We start from the raw sequence: 19,775 nt of genomic DNA, 5'->3' as shown, positions 1-19,775 counted from the left end.
GTGCCATCCAGGAATCCCTGCCCACCCCTGTGGTCCTTCCTGTTTGCCTCCATCGCCCTGCCTTCCCTCCTGCTTTTCTGATGATGCAAAAGCCCAGGCTCTGGGACTGGACGGAGCTGGTCGTCTGGCCCCGGTGGGGATTGGATCATCCATTCCACCTAGCTGCGCCTGCTTTGTAGCCAGAGGTGAGGACATACGTGGTCTTCCACCGGAGACACGTTAGAGGAAGCCGGGGCTCCAAACCAAACACCACGACCACAGACTGTGCGTCGTGGAAACAGCCCTGGCCTGGAAGGCAGGAAACCTGGCGCTGTCACCAGCTCACTATGTAACCAAGGCGAGTCACAAATCTGCGTGAGTTCCAATGTCCTCATCTTTCAAAGGGATAAAAATATCCACTCTACCTATCTGGCAGGAGTCGTGCAAACAGGAGAGGAAAGACGGAGGTGAGAGTTTTGCAAGGCCACGGCCCAAAGCCCAGAGAGCCGCAGCCTGGGGAGGAACCGTGTGCTGCCGGGAGCCCCAGGTTCTGGCCGTTGGCTTTGAACACGCTTCTCCCCCTGGGCCTTGGAAGCCTCACCTGGGAAGTGAGGGGGTGGGGCTGGAGCTAGCCCAAAGAAGTCTTTTTTTTTTTTTTTTTTGAGACAGAGTCTCGCTTTGTCGCCCAGGCTAGAGTGAGTGCCATGGCATCAGCCTAGCTCACAGCAACCTCAGACTCCTGGGTTTAAGCGATCCTACTGCCTCAGCCTCCCGAGTAGCTGGGACTACAGGCATGTGCCACCATGCCCGGCTAATTTTTTCTATATAGATTTTTAGCTGTCCAAATCATTTCTTTCTATTTTTGGTAGAGACGGGGTCTCACTCTTGCTCAGGCTGCCAAAGAAGTCTTTGTGTTAACCAGAAAAAGGCCCCGTCTGGGTAGACTTGCCTTTAGGACGCAGAGCTTGGCAAGCAGGCGGCAGGATGTCAGCTACCCTCCTGGGCAGGAGCCCTTGTGCAGTGAATAACCTGCCGCACAGTACGTGGCAGCCCCATCAGAGACCCCGTCCAGCCCTGACGTCATGACCATGGAGCCAGCACTGCTCGCTCCCTGTTTTTATCCTACATAATTTAGAGGAACTGAGGTCGCCTGCTGCCCCACAGAATGGCAGCCCTCTAGAGTAATGGTCAAGCAGAGGACCCCTGAGCTCCCTGAAACCCAGGCCCCCACATCTGCTGCCCCTGCTGTGTGTGAAGGAGTTCCAGGGTCCTCTTTATCCGTGCACAGAGAGGCTGGGGGAGGGGCGGGGCAGGAGCCCACGGGGAGGGCTGAGGCTGCCAAACTGTTGCAGAACATGAGCAGATGATGTTCCGGAGCTTGCAAGAGGCAGGCGCTCTGTTTATCAGGCCCCACGCTCTGTCAAACGGACTGTCAGAATGATTGATTAGGCTGAGGCCCACCTCCCCAGGATGGGTGGCCAAACATTTACGGGTGTCCCTGTTCTGGGGTGGCCCTCCTGCCCCCCCAGCCAGCCTATAGTCCCAGTTGGTCCCCAGCATCCTGGAGCAGAGTGCAGTGGGCACTTACAGCTTGACCAGGGAGCGCAGGGTTGAGAAGGCCTCAGGGTGGATGGACCGGATGGCATTCCAGCTAAGGTCCCTGCGGGCAGAGAGAGCGTGACAGGAGGGGACAGAGACATGTGGCAGACTCATTGTTCCCATTGTGGGCTCTCCTTCCCATACCCCCCATCTGACCTGCCCCCAGTAGCAGTAGCCTTAGTCTTTTGGGGAAGGTACCTGCTGCTGCCCAGCTCCTGACCTGCTATGGCCATAGCAACAGAGGACATGGCAGCTTGGCTGCAGAGCCCCATGGCTCCCCAGGTACCATGGACAAGTGGCTTGAGCAGCCATCTGGATGGGGAGGCAGCTCTTCTCCTGTGCGTGTGCTGGGGGCAGGGGCTGTGGGGCAGGGGCGACGTGTATGTCCCGTCTACTTGAATCGCACACCTGCACCACGGCTATGAGCGTGCCTGGCAGAGGGCTCTCAGCTCCTCCCCAGCCCACCCCTGGGCGCTGTGGGTACTCACAGGGATTGCAGGGAGCTCAGCTGGCTGAAGGTGTCGGCTCCAATTTCCCAGATGCGGTTGTGCTGGAGGCCGCTAGGGCAGCAAGAGAGGCTGGATGAGCCGGCAGCCCCAGCCCCTGGCTCTGCTCCATGCCCCCTGAGCACTGGGAGGAAGAAAGGAGAGCCCCCCACTTCTCCTGGCACAGGAAGAAAGGGCCCAGCCCGAGGAAGTCACCAGAATTAAAGGGAGCACAAGGGGATCCGGTTGCCTTGGGTAAGTGGGTCAGGAGACAAAGCCGCAAAACCACCCCTGTGGCCCAAAAGGGAGTCGGCTTCCAGTGTTCCCACTGGGCCTGGCTCCCAGCCCAGCTGAACTGCCCCCCACACCTCCCCATCTCTGTGGGTCCCCCAGCCCCTAGCCCAGCAGCAGAGCACCGCCTGGCCCTTGGGCAGTCCCAGCGCCTGGCCTGAGCCGGGAGGCAGAGCTCAGTAGAGCTCTGGTTGTGTAAAAGGGAGATGGACGCTGGGCCTTGGCTATGTCAAAGACCCTCCTTCCTCTGGCACCAAACAGGACAGACCCTCATCCCTCTACCTCACCCTGGCCCAAAAGGCATTGCCCTGCCTGGAAGCAGGGGACAAACGCAGGGAGGCCCAGGAGGCCATGCTAGCTTCAGGGGACAGCAGCTGGGTGAACAGAGCTTAGAGAACTTTCAGGTGATTTTTTTTTCTTTCGTGAAATTTGAATCCCGTGTTTGTTCTTCCACATATGATTGTGCATGTCTGCATGTATGTGTACAAACATAAACACGTGTGTGTGTTTATGGGGTGTGGAAACAAGAGCACATGCTCCGAAATGCCGGGTGCTTCCAGCTGCTTGCAGCCTCCCCTCGTCCAGCCCGCGGAGCCCTGGTGTGGCCCTGTTCCCGCACTGGCCCTCGTGTGGCCCTGTTCCTGCACTGGCCCTGGTCACTGCTGCACTTCGTGTTGCTATTGACTCCTAAGGAGCCATCTTGAGACTCCCTTTGGGCACCAGCTCTTGGGTCTGTCACCTGCTGTGGGTCCCAGGGGCCCTGTGCAGGCCTCTGCCAAGCGCCCAGCCCTAACCTCTGGGTTCAACAGACTCAGAGAAGGAAGGAATGTCAGAGTGTGCTTGGCCCTTGCCGACTCCCTCCTCTCTGCCCCGCCGAGGCTGCCCTGCCTGCCTTGTCTCCCCACTGCCCCCAGACTCACATTTCCTCCAACTTCTGACATCTGTGCAGGCTGGGCAGCTCCTCAATTTGATTATGTGACAGTTCCCTGGAGAAGAGAGAAAGGCCGGGGCTGGGGTGAAGTGGGGGCTACACAAGGGCTGGGGCCCCGGCCAGGGCTGTGCTCTCCTGTGAACCAGCCGAGGGCCATGGGGACCCTACAGAGACATGGCTGTTGACAAACCCCACACCAGGGTACCAGTTCCTCTCTGCATTTCCCCCTGCTAAGTCCCCTCCCTCTCTGGGCCTGGATGGGGCTGACTTGGCTTTTTCCAGTAGGGCCACCTTATCGCACGCTGGCCTGAAGGACCCTGGGAGGGTCCTAGGGGAAGGGAAAGAGGAAGTAAGAGGGGCGTGGTGACAAGAAAAGAGGTAAAGGGTGTGGCACGGGGTACTGCTCCGGCCAGCAGAGAGCACAGCAGGCCCTGCTGAGCAAGCCGGGCGGTTCCGACCCAAGCACCTGCAAGCACCATTTGCAGACTTGGCAGGGAAGACGAGAACTGGGAGCATCTGGCCAACCTGCACCTAACAGACGAGGAACCTGAGGCCCAGAGATGGGACAGGACTTCCCAAGGGCACTCTGCCAGTCAGTGGCATGGCTGAGTCCGGAGCCTGCATCTCTGAACCCCCAGGCTAGGGCTCTCTCCACACACTACCTGTTGGTCCACCCACCTTGAGTGCTGGGGCTACTGTCCCTGGTGAGGAGCCTCAGACTCAGGTTGGAGTCAAAGGAGAGAGGAAAACTCCCCTTGACCTCAGAGGCCACTTAAGAACCTCCACAGAGCCAGAAGGGATTAATTTTCATGTATTGATTAGAGTAATAATGTCATTTATTGGCATTATGCACTACGTGCTTGCTTTTTTTTTTTGAGACGGAGTCTCACTCTGTTACTCTGGGTAGAGTGCAAAAGCGTTGTCATAGCTCACTGCAGCCTCCAACTCTTGGGCTCAAGTGATCCTCCTGCCTCAGCCTCCCGAGTAGCTGGGACTACAGGTGCGTGCCAGGATGGCCGGCTAATTTTTCTATCTTTAGTAGAGATGGTCTCTCTCTGGCTCAGGCTGGTCTCGACCTCATAAGCTCAAGCAATCCTCCTGCCTTGGCCTCCCAGAGACTGGGTCCTTTCTACATATTTTTTTTAACCTTCACAAATTTATACACATTTTATAGATGAGAAAATTGAAGCTCAGAGACATTAAAGAGTCCAAATTAATACAACTAGTAAGTGGCAGAGCTGGGCCTCAAACTCCTGTCTTGCTTACTTCAAAGAACATTGTCTTTTTATTTTGAATAAGAGAGGGCAGCCCTGTCCCTCTGGGGCAGGTTCTCAGCAGGGGCCTAAGCTGTCCCACTCTCCAGGAAGAGATGTGACCAAGTGGGACAGAAGCAGCAGAGGCCTTTTGTGGGACGTGGGGCAGGGGCACAGTGCCAAGACTGTAGAATGCATGTGAGCCACTTACAGGACTCGGAGCCTGGGCAGCTGTTGGCACATCCCCGACGGGAGCAGCCGGATGCCTGCGCGGGTCAGGGTCCTGCAGGGAGAACGGAGACAGAGCTGGCACCAGGCCCAGGGCCCTGCCATTCCCAGCCACCCGCCTCCAGCTCTGGACCTGATACTGTCGTGGGACGACAGGGCTGACAAAAGAAAGAAGTGGAGGGAGAGAGAGGGCAGGGGGTGGCGCTGCGGGGACAGAACGGAGCAGGCCCTGGCATCTGAGCTCCACGCTCCCCTGGGCTTGGAGGGGCTGGGGGTGGGGAGAGGAGAAAGAGGGCGCAGGGCCTCTGGGTGGCAGCCAGTCCCTGCACCCCCGGCCCATCCCCACCCCACGGCTCCTAATGGTCTATTGCAGCACTGGGTCTGCAGGACAGGGGTGAAAATCTGCTCTTCTCCAAGGACCTTGGAGGGGAGGGACGGCCATTGGCAGGGAGTAGACAGAAAAAAAAAAAAAAAACCAGTCAACCATGGGAACCAAGAAAAGAGTTTGGTCCCCGTGCCTTGGGGGAGGGTGGAGCAATGGGGAGGAAGGGAAGAGCCAGGGGCTGGGGGAGACAGGGCTGTGGGGCAGGCTGGGCTTAGGGACAGGGTGTCCTAGGAAGGACCCAAGGCCAAGGTCATCTTTCGTGAACTACTCCTTCCCTCATGGAGAATTTCCCACATGCCAGCAAATCTGGGGAGACAAAGCAGGCACAGAGCAGAGCTCCAGGCTCCGCAATGCCGTGAATGGGCTCAGTGGCGGGGGCAGCGCGGTGACCTCCTAACACTTGCTCGGGCCGTTTGCGTGTTTCGTTCATCCAGTTAAATGTACTGAGGGCCCACCACGCTCTGCTGCTCCCTCCCTGCACTGCGCAGGACATAACAGGAGAAAATATAAGAACGTCCTGGCTGGAGCCACGCTTCAGAAAGGCACAGGGGGTGGGCTTTCCCAGGTGTCCTCCCCGCCACAGGTCCTCGGGGTCCCCATGGCTTGGGCTTAGGAGCTCTGCAGTCATACCTGGGAAACCCAAGCGTAGTGACGCGGGGGAGAGCAGCCTCCTCGCCCGTCCCACTGGCCTTGCCTGTGGGCAGCGCCACGCGGGGAGGTGGCCGTGGGCCCTGGCGCTGAGCCAGCTAGAGGCAGGTCACATAAGGGGGAAGCAAGGGCTCCGCACAGCCCTCGGGGAGGGAGGGGACAGCTCGCAGGGTGAAGCTGGGGGGGATGAGGAGGGAGAGGGAATCCACTCACAGGATCTCCAGGCTGGTGGTGCCTTTGAGATCTGGGAACTCCTGGATGGCAGTGGCGCCGTTCAGGGATCTGGAAACAGAGACCATGAGCTCGGAGGGTGGGGTCAGAGCACCGCAGCTTCTCAGCCCTCGGCCTTCTCTCCCCGCAGGTCTCCACCTTCTGGGGAGTGTTACCCATCCCAAAACCTCCCTCCATTCGGCCACTCAGGCCCCGGAGGAGCCTCGGCACACCCTCGCCAGACAGAGCCAGCACCCCCGGCACCCAGGCCGAGGTTTGCAAACAAGACACAGGCACCAGCAGGGAGCTGCCGGGCTTTGCTTGCTAGAGCCTGAGCTAGAGTCTCCTCCCAGTCGTCCTCTGCTAGGGCTTCGTCAGCACCTCTCCCTCAGGTCTCTTTAATGCTGCAAACTGACGGCTCCCCCCGCCCCCCTCCCCACCATCCCCAGTCCCACTGAGGACACGGACCCACACGGGGCCTGCCCACGGCAGGAGCACAAAAGAAGGAGTGTTGTCAAGGACCCTGAGGAGGCAGCATGGGGTCCAGCAACGAGCCCAGCTTCTGAAGTTAAGGGCTCTGGGTTCACACCTGAGCAGGACCCGAGCACCCCATACTCCATCTGTAAAATGGAACAGTAACACCTACCTCGTAGGGTTAGGGTGAAGATGGAGGGCAGTAACGAACGGGAAAGTGAAGCATGTGCCTTGAAGGTGTTAGCTCTATAACCGTGATGCCACGGCAGGCAGAGAGAAATCCATGAGGGCTTTTTGTAAGAAGTGGGACTTGGGCTGGGAATTAAAAAACTGAGAAAGGAAGCAAAGGAACACGGCAAAGGGGTTCCTACTCTAAGGCCACTGCAGAGCAGCCCTGAGAACACGCAGTATTCAAAACCTTGCTCCCATCGTTTAAGGAACAGCTACCCTGAGCAGCTGTACCACAAAACTACAGAGGCCAGAGAACATTCCTTGACTGTGCGGAAGGGCCCGCTTGGTCCACCTGAGACCTGGGACGAAGCTCAGGTCAGAGAGGTGAAGGGGGACTGTATGTCCAGGCAGGCCGGGGGCTGCATCTGAGCAAAGCAGGGGTCTGCAGTCCGGAAGACCACGCCTTCCGCGGGTCATGCTTGCAGGCGACAGGTCTGCAGGTGGAGGCAGGAGACAGCAAGGAGTGAGGAAAGGGAGAGCCCAGGCTGTGGCAGCCTTCAGGTGCCAACTTACAGCGTGTGCAGTTTAGGCAGGTACTGGAATGCCGACCTTCCCACAAACTGGATCGGGTTATCGTAAAAGTGTCTGGAAGAAAAAGATCCAAACACCTAATTCAGTTTTTCAGCCCTTTCCACTGGGACTAGGGCCAACCTCTGCATTCTTCTCTGACCAGTGTAGACCCAGGGAGGAACACACAGAGGAAGGCAGCCCTCCCATCCCTGGCCCCCTTGGTGCTTTCTGGGGAGGTCCCTCCTGCCTCCCAACCTCTATCCTCTTTCCCTAAACGCTGGTCAGTCCCAAGAGGCCAGAAAAGCAGTACTCACATTGTCTGCAGCAGAGGGTTCCCCATGAAGGCCTTCTCTGGGATGGCCTTGATGTTGTTGTTATGGAAGCCCCTGGAAGACAAGGCCAGGGAGGAGGTGAGGACGTGGAGAAACGTGTGGAGAGGGAGAGACATGGGGCTTTTGGACAGTTGACTAGACAGGCCCTAAGACAAAAGGGACATCAGCCTGGAGATTCCAGGATCCAATCTTGCCCGTGATTTTCCTTTGTTCAGTAACACACCTGTCCTCTCCCTAGCAAGTGTGAAGGGAGCGTGGGGTGGAGTTCTGGGCTGCAGGGCTCGGGAAGCCCGTGGGAGCAACTCAGGAGCAAGAGGCTGAGTTCAGGTCCCACGAGGGGAATCTTGTCCTTAGGTACTTGTGGCAGGAGCCCCGGTGCATCCCCACAGAGGAAGCCAAAGGCATGTAAGAGGGAAAGGAGGATGCAGAAAAAACAGAGCTTCTGGGGGATCCCAGGGTGAGCGATGCTCGTCAAATGGAGGCTGGCTTGGCCTCAAGGCCCTGAGCTGAAGAAACACAGAAGTGTCAGCAGCAGCAGGAGGGACACGGTGCAGAATCTGACCTCAAATGACTGTGGATGGCCCGCGGGGAAGTGAGGAACGAGGCCCCCAGCCAAGTGTTGGGGTCTGGAAGCCAGGAATCACGTGTTTGGTTAGTCGGGAAGAACATTTCAAATAACTAACATCTTGGACTGAAAAGCACAAAGCCGTGCTGAGCCAGACCCTTTCCGTCATCCTCTTTTTCACTGGAAGTTTCTGGTTTCTCTTTGTGTCCTGGCCTCTGCTCACCTCTCTTGCACCTGCTGTCGCATCATTACTTCCACCTTCACGGTCTCTCACTCACGGATTCACCCTCAGACACCTCCAGCCACCCACCCAGGCTGTTTGTTCCTTCCTTCCTTCCATTCACTCACTGTGTGTGGTGTTGGGCCAAGCTCTGAGGGATTCAGAAGTTTATAGGACAGAGGCCTGGTCCTCAGCCGGCTTCCTCTCAATAGGTGATGGATGGATGGATGGATGGATGGATGGGTGATGGATGGATGGATGGATGGATGGATGGGTGGATGGGTGGATGGATGGGTGGATGGATGGGTGAGTGAATGGACACGTACAGCCCTATACATGTCTCTTTTTGCCCCTGCTAGCTCAGGTCTCTTCTCCTTCTTCCCCAGCGCTTTATTCTTTCCTGTCTCAGTGCCTGTGCACACCCTCTTCCCTCTGTGCTGTCTTGATTGATCCAATCTCATCTTCCTCTCATATCCCAGCTCAAAGGAAAAGAGTCAGAACTCGATGACTCTTTGGCCATGGAGGACTCCCAATAGTTTCTCCTTCGGACGGTTTCCTCTGGCTGGTCCAGCCACTGCTTCCCTGCCACCTGCATCTGGCATTCATACCCTCAAACTTCTGGATGAGGGGAGGTGGGTGGCTGGGGCTGGCACTATAGGTTTTGGGCGGTAGTTTGAGCTATAAAGCTGTGGTGCTGCCTGAGAGTTAGGGGCTGTTCATGGACCCCCCAGGCCCCCTCAGTGTGGCCCACTGTAGCTGCACAACAGAGCTCTTACTGCTTCCCGAGTGCTGCCCCCCAGCGAGGCCGCTCTCCCTCCCGGGGTCACCCTCGGCCAGCTCAGCTTCCTATCTGGGGCTTTCCCACAATTCCTCCCTCTGAAACGCCTCCCCTTCCCTGTCACTGCCGCATGCACCCGGTCGTCCTCCAAGGCTGATCAAAGGATCAGTCCACGGTGATCTTCCCAGCTTCCTCTCAACTCCCACCGTCATTTTAGCTAATACCACATAATTGATGGTTGGAATTAGACACCGTTTTGTCCTGTTCCCTGTTGTACATATGTTACTTTGTGTCCTCAGTGAGGCTGAAGGCCCCTCAGGGAGAGCCATGTCACTCTGACCCTTCATGCGTGTTTACCACCAAACACCACGCTGGGCACATTGGGTGCTTGGTGAATATGGACATAAAATGATACACGGTGGCTGTGGGGACCAGAGCCAACTTCTCAGTTCCCCTGGGGACAAGGTGCTGAGGAGTGACCCTGTCCACCAGCCTCCAGTTCCTCTTCTCATTCTCTTCTGGACGCATCCCAACAAAGGCAGGGACAGTGCCAGCCCTGGCTAATAGGAGGTGGCTTGTGCCATGTGTTTTCCTAGGCTGGAAGGGCCCAGGGCCACTTCTGCTGATGACACACTCCCAGGACATGCTCAAAACCAAGCGAATGAGGACTGGGACTGCTTAGAGCCGCACTGGGGGGTGGGGAGGGCAGGCAGCTACGTCTTTGGCAGGGACCACGGGAGAGGAGGAGGTGAGGGCACGAGGGAGGCCCAGGCTGGCTTTGGCCCCTGCCCTGGGAGAAAATGACACCCACAAGGAACCATCAGAGGCACTTACAGTTCCTGCAGTCTGCCCAGCGTCCGGATGGCCACAGGAAACTCCTGCAGCTCATTATAATTCAGGTCCCTGAAACGGAGGGCAGAGCAGTCATTAGAGCGAAGGCTTCACGGGGCATGTCAGGGTCCCCGAGATGTGGAAACTCAGCTCCGGGGCTGGCCAGGGAGATGGGTTTTTCCAATCAGTTGGATGCAGCTGCCAATGTCTGGAAATACATTTTTGGACTGTTTGCACTCCATTCCTGCTCCACAAATCCTTAGGCTTGGAACCCTCCTGGCAGCAGAACTGTTTTGAGTAGGGGGACGGGTTTCAGGGGTGTGGATCACTGGAATCCCTTCCCTCAGAATAGTCCCCACCAGCTGAGGAAAGTTATCTCCAGCTTTTGGAGACATCAGGGGAGGGGGCCAAGGGGAAACCTCGGTGATCTTTAATATCTTGCCACCAGCACTAGGGATTCCAGAAGGTTCCTCAGGTGACTACCTTAGCTAGCTGTGTGGCCTTTGCTGTCATTTTCTATAAAAACAGGCAGCGTTTCTTTCCTTGGGGCGATGACATGACAGCCAATCTTTATTTTCTCTCACCTTTTTCTGCATTTTTTTCAGCTTTTTTTTAAACAATGAACCTATAACACACGTATAATCAAAAAACAATGAAGGCAATTTTAAAAAGGAGGCAGCAACCCAAGTTGGCAAGGATGTGGGCAAACGAGCATCCTGATAGACTGCTAGTGGGAATTCAAACGTACAACCTCTCAGAAACAATTTGACAACATCTTTCCAAATTAAAAGTTTCATCCCCAGGTACCCCAAGTCGAGGGATTCACCCTACAGGAAAGCCTGCGCCTGTGTGTGAAGGTATCTGCGTGAGGACGCTCAGAGCAGCTCTGCTTGGCCACCAGGCGCACAGTGGTGGCCACAGCAATCGCAGCTGTGCCCTTGACTCTTCCAAGGGCCCTTCTGTGTCTGGCCGTTTGTGGCGATGACAGGGAAGAGGGAAGGAGGGGGAGAGATTTACAAGTGCGTGTGACAAATAGAAAAGAGCCCCAGAGGCAGAGGAGCCTCAGGGACCCAGGCGGGTGTTTGAGTTTTGAGGGAAACGGTAGAGTGACGGAAAGAGCCACAGGGGACCTCCAGAAAGTTCCACTCCGTGTTATGTGATGGAATCCCTCTTCACCATCACTACAAGAGACTTCCAGAAAAGATACCAACTTTCAAAATTTTAAAGTCGGTTTTTGTTTTGTTCAGTAGTCAATGAATTAGCCCCGTGTGGAAAGGTGCCTGGTTTTGGGGGGAAGGCATCCTGATGCCTCTTAAATCCTGTTGCTCGGGTGTGCGGTCTCGGGCACGGGGGGTGGGGAGGGAGGACTCAGGTACAGCGTCCCTCTTGAGCCTCCCAGGGTGACCCCAGCCCAGCTCCTCAGCCCCTTAAAGCCGCCGCTGCCCTGACAGCTTTCACGGCTGTCCAATGCCAGAGCAGTGGGGCCACGTGGAGGCCCTCTAATTCCAGAGTGACTTGGCAGGGTTTGTGGACAAATACCACGTTAACACGGAGATGTGACAGGCTTCTCTGCATGACAGGGTCATTGCACTTAATAGTCCCCAGGTAGGGCCAGGAACCCAACCCAAGCGTCTGGCAGCCAGTGAGCCGGGTAATTGTCCCCTGCTACACACACACACACACACACACACACACACACACACACACACGCACACACTAATTACCCGATTACCCTCAGACTGCCCTGGCGATCTTGGGTAATTACAGCATGAAACCCCTTCTGCTGCGCTCCACTCTGCTTCATCCTTTAGTGACTCAGACACCTTCGCCGCTCGTGCGTCAAACGCTGATCACTCACAGAGAGGCCCCCAGAGGCTGTATGAAGGATGTGGTCAAGCTGAGGCCAGGATGTGTGTGCAAAGCACTTTAACTGAAACTGGAGGTATTAGAGTTGGAAGCAGGGAGGAGCTGTCAAACTGTGGCGTTCCTGGAGTTCTACCAGGACTACAGAAGATGCCTAGAAAATCAGGCTGATAGGGTTGAGGATGGAGGCAGCAGGGATAACGTAGACGGCCTCTTTTTGGTCTTCAATTGCATAAATGATTCATCCTCACATCTCAATGCTTCGAAATCAGGTGTTCCCCTTTTCAGCTGGCTCAGCTCACCCAGGAATTCTGCACCGTTGCCCGAGGAGAACTAGATTTCCCATAAGTGACTTGGAAGTAAATTCATCAAAAAGCCCTAATATTGCATTATGATCTCAAATGCAAAGAATTACACTGATCTGGCCTCAGAGACTTTACTTGCTATTCCATGTGCCTAAAATGCTCTTCCCCCAGGTATCTGTATCAAAAAAGGGCTTACTCCCTCCCTCCATTCTGGTCTTTGTCCAAATGACACCACCAGAGAGGCCTTCCCTGACTATTCTATTTAAATTAGCATACTTTATCATTCACTCTTCCCTTACCCTGTGTGGTGGATTAAAAGTGGCCACAATCCTTTGTAGCTTCTGCTCTCAAGAGGTGGCACCTGCCTTGAGATTGGGACGGTCTTGTGACCGGCACTGACCAACAGAACGAGGTGGAAGTGATGTGGCATGACTTGGTCCTAAATCAAAAGAGGCCCCAGAGCCTCTGCCTTTGCTCTCCTGGAATGTTCCCACCACCACATAAGGAAGCCTAAGCTAGACATGAGAGCCACGTGGAGAGAGAGGACAAGCCAACACCAAAGCCTAAGACATGCGAGTGAGGCCATCTGAGACCCTGTGGCCCTAGCTGAGCCTCCAGGTGACTGCAACCTCACGCGTCAGCCCAGGGGAGGGCTATGGAAGAACCACCCCGATGAGCCCAGCCAAGCCACAGATCCATGAGAAATAATAAAGTGTTGTTTTAAGCCACTAAGTTTTGCAATGATTTGTTGTATAGCAATAGATATATACCCTTTCTTTCTCTTCATAGAGCTTATTGCCACCCGACATATATTTGTTTATTTTCTTCTCACCCAAGTAGAATGAAAGTTCTTTGAAAATAGGAACTTTGTCTGCTTCATATTCTTAATACCAGCATAATCCTGGCAGAGAGTAGGAGCTCAACAAATACTTGTTGAATGAATAAATAAAAGGATCTAAATAATTTGATTAATAAAAACATTAAGACTCAAGAGAATCTAGGGTATTTGGGGGAACACGTTTAAGATTTTGAGTTTGATGTCAAAAAAGGCACAAGGTAGTCCTGAGTGGCACTGTTAGGCTTGCCCAGGGCCATAGGTGGCATGGGATGGGTTCCATGTGACTGTGCTGTCGTTGAGCCTTTATACAGTTCTTTGGACACATGTCCAGGCAGCCAAACTGGTTCCAGCCCTCCTTGGCAGTTTCTGGTCAGGAATTTGGCTAGGAGTAGCCTAACAGACAGCAGGAAAGACCTGTGGTAAAAGGCATGCGAACTAGAGGGCTATTTTTGTAGAGAAATGTGGGAGAATAAAAATTGTTCAAATGTCAAAGAGAATTCTGCAAACTCCATGCCAACGAGGTGCCCTGAGTCTTCCCATTTGGATGTCTACGTAGATTTAATGACCTGGGTAATAGCCAAAGGGCTGCTTCCTTTGGTGCCATGTAGATGTAATCTCTGGCTCTAATTGTCCAGGGAATGTGTCTTTGCAACTCTGTCTGCCCCTCATGAATTCATCTGAGTGCAACAGACATTTGTTGCCTGCCCAAAATATACAAAGAATTCTTCTGGGCAAAGTGGAAGGTAGAGAGACAGGTGAAAAATCGCTCTTAGATAAAGGTGCAAGACAGCTGGATGAGCACCCTTGGCATGATGTGGGGAGCACACAAAGGACCAGGACCTCCGCAGACCGCAGTGACCACACATAGTGGGGACGACCCGGTGGGCTTCATGGAAGTGCGACATTTGAACCAGGTCTTGATGGCAATGCAGAATTTCAACAGGGAGGGGTGGGCAGGTCAGGTATAGAGAGCATGACTCAGAGGAGGGGAGTGCTGTGGAGCTGGATTCAGAGAAGAGCAAGTGAGATAGCCTGGCTGGGGCAGAGGGCAGTATTTGGAGGTAAGGCTGCAGGGCAGCCTGGACACTTGTAGACTGCCGATCTGGTGTCCTTGCCTCCAGGCCATCCTGTGTGCCAGCCACCACGTGCTTTCCCTGAATCATCTCTTAATCATCACAACAGCCTGAAGATACTCTACCTGAACTATACCCTTAACCATACCCTTGAGATACTATTATACCCATTTACAACTGAGGTCAAGTGAGACACAGAGAGATTAAATCAGTTGCTGAGTCACCTATAACTATTCATAATAGATGTCTGTAGCAGAGACCACTGTCAGTCAATATCTACTCTCTCCTTTCTTTATAGCCACACTAATACCATAGCCACTAGCCACGTGTGGCTATGTAAATTAATTACAAGTAAATAAAACTAAAAGTTCAGCTCTCAGTTTCACAAGCCACATTCCAAGTGCTCAACAGCAACATGTAGCTAGCAGCTGTCATACTGGAAGCACAGATCTAGAACATTTCCATCATTGCAGAAAGTTCTATTGGACAGTGCTGTCATTTTTTTTTTTTTTTTTTAGGCTAGTCAAGTGCAGCAGTGGGAGGGAATAAGGAACATAAAGACCTGTAACTGGCTGTGGGCTGTGATCGATTAGTTGCCCTGGCAACGCTATCTCACTGCAGGGGAAGGAACAGCCGGGACTGGTGCTAGAGCATGTTTCCCAGACTCCTTTGCAGTAGACGTGGCCACGTGACTAGAATCCCACACAAGAAGGTGGGCAGGAGTGACGCATACCACTTCTAGCCCAGGATCTACAAAATAGCCAACCTCTCTCCTCCGTGGTCTCTCTACCCTGCCACCAGCTGGATGCCAAAAACAATGAGGCCCCGCTGATGGCAAGATCCCAAGAAACCAGGTCCCTGAGTCATCCCATGGAGAAGGGCCACCCGCCAAGAGCAAACATCCTCCTTGGACTGTTACATGATCCAGAAATAAATTTCTATTGTGTTTGTACCATTATACATGTTTTGGTCTATTTGTCACAGCAATTTAGCCTACCTAACTAATTCAGTGTCACAGCCAGGATTTGAATCACACTCTTAGCTACTGCACATCTGCCAGAAAGATCTTTTTATAATGCAAAACCGGTGGAGTGTGGTCTCTCACGCCTGTAATCCCAGCACTTTGGGAGGCCAAGGCAGGAGGATTGCTTGAGGCCAGGAGTTCAAGACCAGCCTGGGCAATATAGAGAGACCCCCCCCCATCCCTACAAAAAAATAAAAATATTAGCCAGGCATGATGGCACACACCTGTAGTCCTAGCCACTCAGTAGACTGAGGCAGGAGGATCACTTGAGCCCAGGACTTGGAGGCTGCAGTGAGCTATGATGACACCGCTGCATTCCAGCCTGGGCAACAGACAGAGACTTTGTCTCTAAAAGTAAAATAAAATAAATAAATAAATAAATAAATCGAAACTGACTCTGTCACTCTGCTACCGAAAAATCTGAAAAAGCTGATGCCCTTAACTAATCCTTCAGCGTCACCTGCCATTTCAGCTCTCAATGGGTCACGTCATTCTCACACCCTTGTGTAGCTACTTGTGCCCCTCACGCCCTCGGCCTGGAAGCCCTGTCCCCACGTCCTCAGCTGCTGGAACCCTAACCATCCTTTGAAGTACGGCTCCCTGAATCCACCCCCACCCCGTCGTCAGAGTGATTCACTCACCCTCGCAGCACTTGCCGGTGTTTTCTTCCTCTGCAGGCACAGCGTTAGACTGGCAATGGCGGCCGAGGTAATGATAGTAATTACTAGGTAACAGTTATGGCTCTGGGTGATTTACGTATATTAATTCATTTAATTCCCATGCCAACACTTTGAGGTAGGTACTACAATGACCTCCGTTTTGCAGGTGAGAAACTGAGGCATAGAGAGAGGTCACCCCTTGACCACAGTTCCACAGCTAGTGACGGAGGAGCTAGGATTGAAGCCCAGGCAGTCTGAACTCAGGGTTGAGTTATCTGCCTGCGTATGGTCTTCCCCAGGAGACAGGAAGCTTGTTGAAGTCAGGAAGGATATGGGTTCCCTTCTGGATCGCCTGCAGCCCAGGCACAGGGCCACACATGTGAACGTTGTAGCTGAAGATGATCATTTGAGCCCGCTGTGCGAGGTCTTGAGATGAGGGCCCCTCGGGCTTTGGCAGCTGGCTGCTTCAGGCAGCGTCTTTTTCTCTGGGATTAGACTTTAACACGCAGACTCTCACTGGCCGCAGGGAAGGCCTCCCCTGGCACCAGGCTCAGTCTGAATCTTCCATTGCAGGGTGGTTTATGACACCTAAACTTTAGCTGGAAAACTCGTCCACAGCTTTATAGTCTATTATCTTTAATAGGCAGAGTCAGCTAGGATCCCAGGAAGAGTTCATTGCTCTGTCTGCTGCTCCCAGACTGGAAGCAGATGGGGAAGGGCTGAGGTTAAAGACAAACCATTCCCCGCTCTGGCCAGAGCACAGCCCGGTGCTGCCGCTGTCTATGGCTCATCCGCCCTTTCATCTGCTTAGCCATTTCTATCCAAATCCGACCAAAGCTGATGGCAAACCCACGCAAGCAGTCGGTAAAAGTAGCAGAGAAGGCAGCCCCAGCGCTAGTCGGCTCAAGGATCCACATCTCCAATTCTCTCCATTCCATTAGGCTGTGTAGAAACGGCCAACTCCTGAGCTCTCTGGAGAGCATCGCCATAGATTCAGAGGACAGAGCCGGCAGCATTTCACAGTCATCCCGGCCAGTCTCTTCTTTTTATTGAGGAGGAAACTGGGCCTGGAGAGAAGGAAAATTGCTGCAAGTCCCAGAGCCAGGACTCAAACTCAGGCCTCTTGGTTCCTGGTGAAAACCACTTTCCCACGTGCTACACAGAGTTGGGTCCTGGCCAGGCTCCGAGTAGCAGGGCTTGGAAAAGAGTTTTAGGGGGAGAGATCAGGCTTCTGTAGGAGTTTCTTCAGGTGCTTGTAAGTGTATCAAAGCCATATGATTATGACTTGGCAGCTAGATGGCTTTTTGTGCATCTGTTTTAGAGTAGAAAGAGCTATTGTCATCTGTGCACCGACAGGACCGCCTTGAACAAGTCACTTACTTTTCTCACCTGGTTTCTTCACCTGTAAACGAGAGCTCCATTCCCCTGGTCCAAGGCTGGCGCAGAGCAGATGTTCAAATAATGCCAATTCCTTTTACCTCTTCCTTTTACCAGACGTTAGACATAGAACAGACACTTCCATTCTTTACACGCTCCAACAGTCAGCACACAAGTTGGTCTACCCACTTTCCACAGCAATTAAGAGAGATGAATATCATTAATTGGCTTCCACTAACATTCTTATTCTCAAGGCTAATATTTATGTTTATGACTAGATCACAGATAAGGGTACGTGGGGAATATGAGTGAGCCTCGCTCCCCAGTGTGAAACACAAAACAAAGACATTTCTGATAGATTGTAAACTGGGAACCACTTTTATCTCCCAAAGGCCTGGAACAAAGGCAAGCCAGCACAACGAACGCATGCCTTAATTGCTTTTCCCACACTGCAGACAGAGCCTCTGTCTTAAATAGGACTCCACGTGCTTGGGGCAGATGACTTGGGGAGCCAGGAACCAAAAATCTTTATGACTAAGGGTATTGTTTTACCTTCTAAACAACCTACATAAAAGGCCACCCATTAATAAATGCGACAACTAGTAAAAGTGTCATCAGTTTCTATCGAGAGACACAGATGCGCCCTCTTTCCTTCCCCCTGCATTCTCTTCCTTGCCAGAGAGAAACTTCAGAATCTACCTGAAGCCACAGCAGTGCTGGTTTTAATGCAAGTCGCTGATCTCTGATACCGAGATGGCTCGTTGCGTTGCCCCAGTGAAGCACCTGGGATCACAGGAGCCTCGCGTGGGGAAGGAAGTCGTGCCACCTGCCCCACAGCAGGAGTCACCTCCGAGCTTCCGGCCAGACGGGGATCTAGTTTATGCGGGGACTATCTAAATGGCACGGCCCCCACTGATGATGCTGGGTGTCCACCGCTGCCACCGGCGGGCCACTCTACAGAGTGAGCAATACTTCCTCATCCTGAGCCACCTCCACTTGCCCCCTTGGCCCTCATCCTGTCGGCTGGAAAACCACAAATCATGTGTACCACGTCCTCCAGAGACGGTCATGGCGCTCCACCCGAGGCTTCTCCCCAGTCCTTTCAATCTCATTTTGTAGACACTTCACATTCTTCCCACCTCCCCAGGGAAGTCCTGGTCACTTTCTGTGACACCCAGAACAGGGCCCGGTCTCCTGGATGTAATCAGATCCCTGTGGGCAACACCCCTCTCATCTGGATCCCGGGGGCGCAATAATTCAGGGGACCTGAAGGCTCTGAGGTGCTCCTGGCCACAGCAGGATGTGGCTTGAGGATTTTTCCTAGTGACCTCAACTCGTTGGTCAAAAGCTGCAGGTTCAGAACCTGCAGTTCTGAGTGATTGGGCTGGTGGGAAGGTGACCTTGTCCCAAGGTAGGGCTGGGGGACCACCCCTGTGGGTTCAGTCCACCTTCGGGGCACTTCTCCAACTTAGACCACCTGGGACGTCTGAGTATGTTCCCTGTGCCAGGCACCTGGATCAGGTACTACAAACACAAAGCGAACGAAACTCATGAAGACGTAGGAGACAGGCAACTAAATAAGTAAACAAGTAAATAAATTAGGATGTCAGATTGTGTTAAGTGCTATGGAAAAAATTAAGTAGAAAATGCAGAGTGCTAGGCATGGAGGTTGCTAAGTGGTGATCAGGCAGGACCTCACTAAAAAGATGACATTTGAGCAAAATTTGAAGGAGGCGAGGCAGTAAATCATGTGGATAATGGTGGAAAGAACATTCCAGACAAAGGGTACAGCCAGTGCAAAGGTCCTGAGGCAGGAGTAAACCTGGTTGTATTCAAGGAGGCCATTGTGCCTGGAGTAGATTGAGGAAGGGGCGAGGCCAGAGAGGTAGCAGGGGGAGGTCACAGCATCCGAGGCCTTGTAGGCCAGTGTAGAACTTTGGCTTTTATCTGGAGTATGATGGGAAAACACTGGAGAATTTTGAACAGAAAAGTAAAATCACCTGATTTGTATTTTTAAAGAGTCACTCCGGCTATTGTGTTGAAAATAGATGGTGGGGTGACAGGAATGAAGACAGAGTGAACAGATAAGAGGCTGTTGCAATAACCCAGGTGACAGAATGATGGTGGCTCGGACTGGTATGGTAGCAGTGGAGGGTTGAGAAGTGGTCAGATTCCTTTTTTTTTTTTGAGAAACAGAGTCTCACTCTATTGCCCAGACAACACAGTACAGTACTGCACGATCACAGCTCACTGTAATCCCAAACTCCTGGGCACAAGCCATCCTCCTGCCTCAGCCTCCTGACTAGCTGGGACTACAGATGTGCACCACCATGTCTGGCTCATTATTTTTTATTTTATGTAGAGATGGGGTCTTGCCATGTTGCCCGGGCTGGTCTTAAACTCCTGCTCTCAAGCAATCTTCCTGCCTTGGCCTCGCAAAGTGCTGGGATTACGGAGGGAACCACTGCACCCAGCTCAGATTCTTAATATTTTTAAAGATGGAGCCAAAGGAGTTTGCTGGCAGCTTGAATGTGGGATTTGAGAGAAAAAGAGTTGTTCTGAAGGACTCCAAGGTTTGGACCTGAGTAACTGCAAGAGTAAAGCTGCCACCACTGAGCCAGGAAAGACTTCGGGTGGGATGGGTGCAAGGGAAGCCCCCAGGCTCAGCTTGGATATGTGTCAAATA

At 53.3% G+C, this 19,775-nt stretch overlaps 1 protein-coding gene across 1 annotated transcript in view; it reads right to left on the bottom strand.

Moving 5' to 3' along the window:
• The window catches only part of LGR6 (leucine rich repeat containing G protein-coupled receptor 6), an 86,017-nt gene that overhangs the window by 9,727 nt on the left and 56,515 nt on the right, over positions 1–19,775 (bottom strand). The window contains exons 7-14 of the mRNA XM_045536241.1: positions 9,954–10,022; positions 7,539–7,610; positions 7,228–7,299; positions 6,013–6,081; positions 4,750–4,821; positions 3,275–3,340; positions 2,067–2,138; positions 1,568–1,639 (exon numbers count right to left, since the gene is read on the bottom strand). Coding sequence (XP_045392197.1) covers positions 1,568–1,639; positions 2,067–2,138; positions 3,275–3,340; positions 4,750–4,821; positions 6,013–6,081; positions 7,228–7,299; positions 7,539–7,610; positions 9,954–10,022 — 564 coding nt within the window. The remainder of the gene's footprint in view (positions 1–1,567; positions 1,640–2,066; positions 2,139–3,274; positions 3,341–4,749; positions 4,822–6,012; positions 6,082–7,227; positions 7,300–7,538; positions 7,611–9,953; positions 10,023–19,775) is intronic.

The sequence above is a fragment of the Lemur catta genome, chromosome 23, assembly GCF_020740605.2.
Source record: "Lemur catta isolate mLemCat1 chromosome 23, mLemCat1.pri, whole genome shotgun sequence".
NCBI lineage: Eukaryota > Metazoa > Chordata > Mammalia > Primates > Lemuridae > Lemur > Lemur catta.
Note: the sequence above shows the minus strand (reverse complement) of the source record. Positions and strands in the feature narration are given on the sequence as shown.